The sequence below is a fragment of the Gossypium hirsutum genome, chromosome D12, assembly GCF_007990345.1.
Source record: "Gossypium hirsutum isolate 1008001.06 chromosome D12, Gossypium_hirsutum_v2.1, whole genome shotgun sequence".
NCBI classification, from domain to species: domain Eukaryota; kingdom Viridiplantae; phylum Streptophyta; class Magnoliopsida; order Malvales; family Malvaceae; genus Gossypium; species Gossypium hirsutum.
This window is the reverse complement of record NC_053448.1, coordinates 38,194,792-38,204,004: the sequence shown is the minus strand read 5'-3', so window position 1 is coordinate 38,204,004 and position 9,213 is coordinate 38,194,792. Positions and strand designations below refer to the sequence as shown.

The 9,213-nt window shown below is 30.9% G+C and overlaps 2 protein-coding genes across 2 annotated transcripts; both read right to left on the bottom strand.

The window, feature by feature from the left end:
* Positions 1-3,065: 3,065 nt before the first annotated feature.
* Positions 3,066-3,848, bottom strand: LOC107945560 (ethylene-responsive transcription factor 2). The gene has a single exon (XM_016879613.2). It carries the CDS (start codon positions 3,786-3,788, stop codon positions 3,159-3,161), a length of 630 nt encoding a protein of 209 aa, XP_016735102.1. The 5' UTR covers positions 3,789-3,848; the 3' UTR covers positions 3,066-3,158.
* A 3,270-nt stretch (positions 3,849-7,118) lies between these two features.
* LOC107945559 (ethylene-responsive transcription factor 13) lies at positions 7,119-8,189 on the bottom strand. Its single transcript, XM_016879612.2, has one exon. It carries the CDS (start codon positions 8,078-8,080, stop codon positions 7,298-7,300), a length of 783 nt encoding a protein of 260 aa, XP_016735101.1. The 5' UTR covers positions 8,081-8,189; the 3' UTR covers positions 7,119-7,297.
* Positions 8,190-9,213: the final 1,024 nt, after the last annotated feature.

Here is a 9,213-nt window from a genome sequence, read left to right as displayed (position 1 = left end):
AAAAATCAAATTAAAATATTAATAAACTAATATTTATTTAATTAATTAATTTAAAATATCACCAACATCATCATTGCCTTCTAGATTTCTCTCTCTTCTAATTGACCATTTTGCCCTTTATAATCTTTAAAAATTCCATCCTTGAGTCATCACTTAATTTGGTAAAATTGTGATTTAGTCCCTCAAAATTCTTTACCTTTTCAATTTGGTCCTAATTCATCCATTTTCCTTAGTTTTTAGATTATTCCACCCTTAAAATATTTACACTATTGGTCTTTCAACTTTTTTGTATTTACACTTTAACCCCTCAAATTTTGATTATTTACTCTTGGGCAACAAAACTTTTTTCACTTTTACGATTTAATCCTTTCTTGAATTAATATGTCATAATATAATTCTCAATTTTGCCATAACTCAAAATTTCCTTCTTTGTCACTTTATTTTCTTATTTTACTATCAAGGATACCTACTTTCTTACTGTAGTAATTTTTGGGGTATTACAGTAGTAATTTTCGGGATATTACAACGACATTGGAGCCATTTTTTAAATTCCTTGGCCCGAAATGGTATCCTACACACTCAATTAACCCATTAGTAGTTCCTTAGGCCCGTATTGGCCTAACGGGGCATCAAAGCACCTAAAAGTGCGTAAAAATGATTATTCTATTGATATTGGACATAAATTTATTAAATTGAAAAATTACTAAAAAGCTAAGTAAACTGCCTGAAAATAAGCTTATTAAGTGTTGGAAAGAACCTCATTTGCCACAACGAATTGTGCCAGATCAGGTCCTAACTATGGGAGTAGCACGATGAGTGGAGTTACAAATTGACGAGTGGAAAGGCAAGGAAGATTTTGAGGCAATCCACTTAGATGATTACGACCTTGTTTTTGGCTTGAACTTCCTTGACCGGATTAAGGCGTGTCTTTGTCATTTTGCTAATTGCATTCTTATATTTGATGATTCGCAACCACGATGTGTTGTATTGGTAAATCGAGACATGAGGGTTAGGACTAAGGTATTTTCGGTAATCTAGCTAGTAAAGGATGTTTCGTATGGGAGGAACATTGACTTGGTAGAATAAAGCACCACGAAGACCTCCTCAAAAGTACTAGAGGAGCAGGAAACAAACATGAAGCTTATTAAGTCATTAGTGGGGCTACGACCTATGAGAGAGGTGGGTTGTGCATTGGACTTTGGGGGTAAAGTGGTGATGCAGACTGGATAGTTGAGATGAATAAATGATGTGAGCGAGGTATATCTCAAACACATTCTTAGTGTTTTTCATTTTAGCTTACCATTAGCTTGGTAATGACACAATAGCCCTTTCAGAGTTCTGAAGTGGGTAAGTCGAGGGGCTGACAAATCAAAGTTGGTGGGAATACTCACGATTAACCTCGTGTTCAATGTGAGTGTGTCGAAGCCTATTTGTGAGGATCAAGGGGATCTCGATCAAGGCAAGTAAGAGTGGTGGGCTCTTATGAACTAAATGTACTAATGAGTGGAACGGTTCGAGCTAGGAGATGATGGAAACTGAGGCAAAGGTTTCAAAGGGCGAGACTACTTGATAGTGAGACTAGTTGAGAAAGAGCCAAAGCATCGAGAAAGTTCGATAGTGAGTCCAGTTCCATTCCGAGGACGTAACGAGGGCATTGTGAGAAGGGTAAGGGAGAATGTCACGAAACACGATTCAAAACCCGTAACCATTACACAAAAAACGTATCATGGAGGTCAATTTATTAAGTAGGGCTCATTTAACCCATTTGAACTGGCCCAGTGAAACACTTATGAAAAGTTAGGACTACCTTGGTAAATATGGAAAGTAATATTTGAAGATATGTAATCTGGTAAGATTTGATTTTGTAATCTTAAAGGACCGAGTCAATCCCTTAAGAGTTTCTATTGTAGATAGTCTTTAATCTCGATTGTTAATGTAACCCAATCTGTACCATTGATTTTGGGGGAGTTCAACTATAAATAGAGGTCTTCCCCTTCATTTGTAATCATCCCATTCTTTGTACTCTTTCTGGAGTAATAGAATACTTTGAGAACATTTAGTCAAACACTTGGCGTGCTTTGCTTTCTTGTGGCATTTTTTGTTCTTTCGTTGCTATTTTGGCTTGAGCTGCTTTCGCTTTATTTTTGGTGCATTGGGGAATTTCTATAAAGAATTCTCACTTTGCAAGAGTTAGGTTGACTTAGACGAATTTGAGCACAAGAAATTATCTAAGGTCACACGGATTGTGAGACTAAAATTCTAACCCCGTGACACAAATAATTTAATCTTTGAAAAGATTTGAACTGAACTTTAATTTAATAATAAAAATATAATACTTTATTTAACTTTAATAAAAAAATATCAAATATTATTAAGTTGATACAATACCCTAAAGAAAATTTGATTATGATTTAATTTGATAAATTTTCAAATTGATTTAATTCGGACGTGCATGAAATAGAAATCCTTTTTTTATGAAATGCTTTGATTGTTGAAGATGTTCACCATTGATCTTAGCTTAGTCCTTTACACCGTACTAATGTAGGCAGGCTACCAACTTTCAAGTAATTTTCTTTATACGACAAAATGATAACATCTCACGTGAGAATTATTTACACAAATAATTAATTAATATATTTTAATTTCTTTGCTTTCATTAGTTGGAAATGTATGTTTTATTAAAAAGGATAATCACAAATTTGAAAAGAATAATCTTTAAAATGAATATAAATTTTTCTTTTTTTTTGTGAATTACAATATTAAGATAAAATCTGAATAATAAACGCGATTAGTACAATTCAAACTCCGGTTACCCCTAAGGCGGTAAACACTCTTGATCATCAAATCATCACATGGGGTTCAATACAAAATCTATTTTGATTCTATAAAAAAATTAATTAAAATTTTAAGAATGATTATAATTTATTTTTAAAATGTATCTTGCAAAGGTTTTAAAAATTATGAAATTTCACGTTATTGTTATATTCAATAACGAGAAATTAAATAAAAAAAAGCGAAAAAAAATTGAATGTCGAATTTTTAATTGAAAAAGCCCAAAACTATTGTTTTGCTAAAAATAGAATAAAATTAGTAGTAAATCACTAATTTTTCCATTTATCAGATAACTGTCTGCACAAACTCAGTTAGGATCAACTGATTTAATACATGTTTAGTTCAAACTCGCTTCCTAACTCAGATTTAACAACTGAGTTAATCTCATTCATCCTCCGTTTCGACGTCGGAGTTCCGTTATCCGACGTGGACGAAGCCGATGATAACCAAGCCGAAGACGAAGCAGGCTCCGGAGACCGCCGCTTGTTATTGCTCACTCTTACCGGCTCCACCTGATCCGACCCAACAAGGTGAGGGAAATTCAGCTTGGCTTTCGCGCCGCGCATTTCGAAAGCCGCTCTATCATAAGCCAACGCTGCATCCTCAGGTGTCTCGTAAGTACCCAACCAGATCCTCGCACCTTTCCTCTTCGGATCCCTTATCTCCGCCGCGTATGTCCCCCACGGCCTCCTCCTCACACCCTTATAATGCGCCTTCTTCGGCAGCGCGTGGGGTTTAGTTTCCACCACTTCGGAATCAGCATTCACTTCTCTGGTCGGAAAGGAGACATTTAATTCTCCAGCGACGGCGAAATCATCCAAAAACTGATCAAAGGTTATCCATTGATCAACATTAATAGTATCATCAGTCGCCGGACATTGGGTTTCAAAATCATCTTCCAAAAGATACCGACCAATAGACTCCAGAAGGCCGATATCGACACTTTCTCCATACATTTTCCTGTTTGACGTTGACACCTGAGACTGGGACGCGTAGGTTTGAATTTTTTTGAGTCCACTTTGATCATATATATAACGGGATTTTCCTTTTATTACAATGATATTCTATTTCTGGGAAGTTTCACTCTCAGGGGGTTGAGGATTTGAAAATTATATGTAATTTTATCACGTTTTTTATTTGCCTCTTTAATGTTTGTTTAAACCTTTGCTTTTGTACTAAACAATTAATATGTAATTTTATCACGTTTTTGAATTATTATCCACTTCTTCCAAATATTTCTCAACCAAAAATCCCCCACTTACTCTACTAAATAATTCCCACACTAAATTATTTTTAAAAATTTTCATTTATGTGATTATATTATTTGAGAATTTTTATTTAAGTCCCTAGATTGTGAGGTCCAAGAGTTGATTTGGCGATCAGTACAGTGGATTAATACCCATCGGCGAGTAGAAGAACATATATTATATCCAAGTTGATTTGATGATCAGTGTCGAAGTTTAAAAAAAAAATTTGTTTGGATTTTGGTTTGTAAACTCATAACATTTAAAGTTGTTTCATGAAAAAGAAACTGAATTGTAGAATAAAAGGGAAATGAGAGTTTTTTATTAGTGCAGGTAGTGCGAACAGAGAAAGTCATGCAACAATGCTTTTAACAATCCTGTGACTTAAATAAAAACTTTTGAATAACTCAATGACTATTTTTTTAATTTTTTAAAGTTGATTAATCAAAATGTAAGCTTTGCTAATAGTTTAATGACAGTTCACCTATTATTTTAAATTACTTTCATAGTTTAATGACAGTTCACCTATTATTTTAAATTACTTTCATGTTAGGATTTTGGAGTAAAGCAACATTTGGTCTTTGAACTTGATCCCTAAACTTTTTTTATCCACATTAATCCCGAAATTTGACAACATTTTTCTATTTGATCATTGAAAATTTTAAAATGTTATATAAAGCACAACAAATGATTAAAAATTATAACATCTCTCGAGTGTCACGTCATCATATATTAACAAAATCAAAGTTTAAGAACTAAATTAAAAAAAACCACGAAATCCCAAAATCAATATAGACAAAAAAAAAATTAAAGGACCAAAATGAAAAAAATTGACTAAATATTAATTTATCCTTTTTTAAAACCCCATTATCTCCAAAGATTTTGGCACTTAATTCGAATGCATTATTTGTCATATATTTCATTAGTGGTAAGACTTTTATTCAAGCGTTCATACTGTTTTTTTTCTATTTATTATTCATTGGTTTTAACTTAAAATGAAGTTTTCTTTTGTTGGATAGGATTTTAAAATTGAGCATTCACACGTTACATATTATTATATATTATTTTATAAGGTTTATAGGAACTTGGATTAACATGTCTGCAATTTTACTCTGTGTTTGCAACAGAGGCACCACCCTTAAAATGAAAAATTATCATTTAAGTTTTTTAAATTTTTTTTAATTTTAAATTAATAAAAATAAAATTATACTTTAACCCCTTAAAATTATAAAAAAAATTGATTTAATCCTTTAAAAATTATAAAGATAAAGACTATAAAAAATTAAAAATTCATTTGACCCCCTAAACAATTGTTCTGGCTTTGCAATATTTATCTTTTTCTATGAAGCTTCTCTCTTTTTTTTATGAATTTTAATATGTCATTCAATTTATAAATAATAAGATTATGGAGTGAAAAATACATAAAAAAACATATTTATTAATTAAAATGATGAAGTTGAATGTTTAGAATTACGGGTGTTTTACGTTAATATATTGCATAAATAAATAAAAATATTAATCCAATATGAAAGTAAATGTATATATATTCATTTCTTTAAATGTATTTAGATTGAATCAAATCGCACATTAAATCAAACTTTATATATAAATTTAATATTTATCCCTATTATTTAGTAGTAGTATTAAATTATGGTTAATTTCATAACTAATTTATGTAAATAATTGACATAGTATATATAATATTTAATGTATTATTCGTGTATGAATCTCGTAAATTATCAATGAATAATAACATGACATCATAAAATAAAATAAAATATAGTAAAAAGCATATAAATAAATAATATTAAATTTATTTAATACAAATAAATATTTTAATAAACATAATTTTCGTATGGTTTTTACTCTCTTTTTTACTGTACTATTATTTGACCGAATCGCTCATTTTCATTGACTCTCAACTTGTTGATGTTAGTCTTTTATCGCCCATCTGGGTGGAAAATTTGTGGCCTTTTACTTTTAAGGAAAAAAGACAACATTTTTAATTACTAAAATATTATTCTTGTACATTTTATCGTTCATAAAAATATTTTTTTTGGATTTATCTTAATAATATATAAAAATTTATATTATTTATCAATTAAGCTTTAACTCAAGTATTTCAATAATAAGAACGTGTTTTATTTATTTATTTTGATTTAAAGATTGAGAAAAAAAATTATGATAAAAGAAATTATATTATCTTTTATCGAATTGTTATTGAAATAGTTGAGTTAATATTTATATATGAAAATTTGATTAATAAAAATGATCTTTTAGCTTCATCCCGGTCTAAATTGAAGTCGTTAATATATAGTGATAGTTAATTAAGATGATATTTGAATTGGTATTGCATTAAAATATTTTATTAAACAATCAAATAATAATTTTCGATCCACAAGGAAAAGTAAGATTAAAAAATTAAAAAAATAAAAAATACATTGGTTAAATTTTAGTTTGATTGGCATGAATATTATTGTCAATGTAGGACGATGTGGGTTTGAGTACGCTAAAACGCATTATCTTTCTATTTTTGAGTTGAGGAGGGTAGGGTTGAGCAAAATCTGATTCGATTCGAAAAATTTAATAAAAAAATCAAATTTTGAATTAAATAGTTTAAGTTAATCGAGTTAATCAAGTTATTCGGATCAACTTGAATAAAAAAAATCAAAATTTTCAGTCATTTTGATAAATGTTTACCTTTTCAAAAATTAAAAGTCAAAACCATTAAGTTAAAAGGTAAAACTACGTCGTTTTGATAAATGTTTATCCATCAACCTTACTTATATAATAATAGTCTTATACTTTGTTTACTAGTTAAATAATCAGTTAAACATAATATTGAGTATAAATAATAAGATTTGTTAATTTGACTCGATTTGAAAATTTTGAAATTGAGTTTTGTTGTTAAAATAGGATTTGTCAACTCGACTAAATTCGAATTTTTTTTACTCGATTCGACTCGACTTGTTCAAATGCTCATCCTTAAGGGAGGGGCTATGAATAGTTCTAAATATTATATCAAAAAGAGAAATTCTTAGAAAGTTTATTAAAAAAATAGGAAATACAAATAAAGGACTTTTTACACCAATGAGAAATAAATGGTAAAAAAAATTAATTTTCAAGATTCCAAAAAAAATAAAACTATTATTTCGTTAGTTTTTTTTTTTAAAATATTCTTCAGGGGTATTATTTTAGATCCAAGTAAAAATGGGTCGGACTCAAATAATCCAAAACTGGTCTCCAAAGGTTGGCCAAGTATTCAATTGAACCACTTCCGGCGTGGCTTTATCCGCTGAGTTGCTTGCACTCTTCCTCTTCTTCGGCTTCGGCGAGCTATCTCTCAATCCGTAGGGCGTCGTCGAAGCTGAAGGTTCCGGTGACCGGCGCCTCGAACCAACTCTAATCGGGTCCGAAGTGTTAGAGCCAATCAAGTGAGGGAAATTCAGCTTAGCCTTAGCCCCACGCATTTCAAAAGCGGCTCTATCGTAAGCCAAAGCAGCATCTTCAGGCGTCTTGTAGGTTCCGAGCCAAATCCTGGCGCCGTTCCTCTTCGGGTCCCTAATCTCCGCCGCGTACTTCCCCCACGGCCGTCTTCTCACCCCTTTAAAATTCATCCCCCTCGGCCGAAGTGGCGCGTTTGTTTCACGCTCCACATTAACTATCCCTTCTTTCTCTTCCCCGCCTGAAACCACCACCTCTTCAACCGCCTCCGCCGCCGTAACCTCGTTAGAAGGAGTCCACCCAGAGTTTGCAGCGTCACGTAAAGCATTGTAGACCACCATATCCTCCGAATCATCCATTTTTAAGGGCAAATCACCCCAACTTTCATTCAAGAAAACACCACTGAAACTTAAACTCCTGTTGTAACAAGGTTGATCAACAAAAACACCATTATCACTGCTGCAAGTTATTGTTGCTGCTGGAGTTTCATAAAAATCATCAAAAAGATAGTGATGAAAAGATTCAAGTATATTGAACTCTGATTCTGAAATAATCTCCATAAGCTTAAAAATCACAAAGCTTTGAACTCTTTTTTTTTCTTTTGAGAGTGTAAGTGAACTATGAAGAGGTTGCCATTGGCCAAGGATATTGTGGGTTATATAAGGAGACATAATCAAAATGGGAACTAAAGCTAAAGCCAAAGCCTTGATGTTTTGCCTTCGAGGACATTTCTATGAATGTTCCCTTCAGGGCCTTTGGGGTCATTAATTTATAATTAATATTGAAGTGGAGGAGGTTGGGGAAGATTTTAGTTTTCAATAACCTGAGTGTTTACAATCATTTCTTCGAAAACAAAAAATTTAAAGCAATATTGCTTCACGAGAGAGGATTGCACGAAACTTTCTATTTCATCCATATCTCTTTCTAATTGGAAAAGTGCAAATTAGAATTTTTTTCTTGATTTTTAATATTTTTAGTTAGATTTAAATTTTTCGAGGAATAAAAAATTAAAAATTAAAAGAAAAAATCTAATTTATCATTCTTGTATTGAAAATGGATGGGAATGGTGTGGAATCATAATTTCATACAATCCCTTCTTATTGTTCCACAGCCTATAATACAGGGAAACATTAGGTTTTTGAATTTTTTTTATGTTTTTTTTTTAAATTTATCTTGAAAGTAACAAGACTACTAATTAATTCATCTATGCATAGTGCCCTCATTTATTTTCTAATTCTTAGGATAATCTTAATATTTATTTTCTTTCAAAAGGTTTTAATCTTTTCTACATTTAAAACCAATTAAATCGAAGATAGATTGAAGTATTTGGATGGTATATAAATGTAAGTTCAAAAACTGCGATGCCATGAAAACGAATCAAATTCTATTTTTTTTCTTTAATATATAATTAATTTTAATTTTTACGATAAAAATAAATATTTTATATTTAAAAAGTGAAAATAACTTAAAAGCTCTATTGTTTTTTAGAAATATTAATGAAAAAACCTTGAAATTTTGTCCAATAATATTCAAAAGCTATAAAACAAAACTCATTTTATCAAAATAAGTATGAAAAAAATTAATATGGAAAATTTGAAAACCAAACCGATTTGCGATGGACGGTTCAAAAAAACTAAAAAACTCGATCGAACTGAACCGATATCATCCTTACCTGACAGAGTTTGTGCCACCC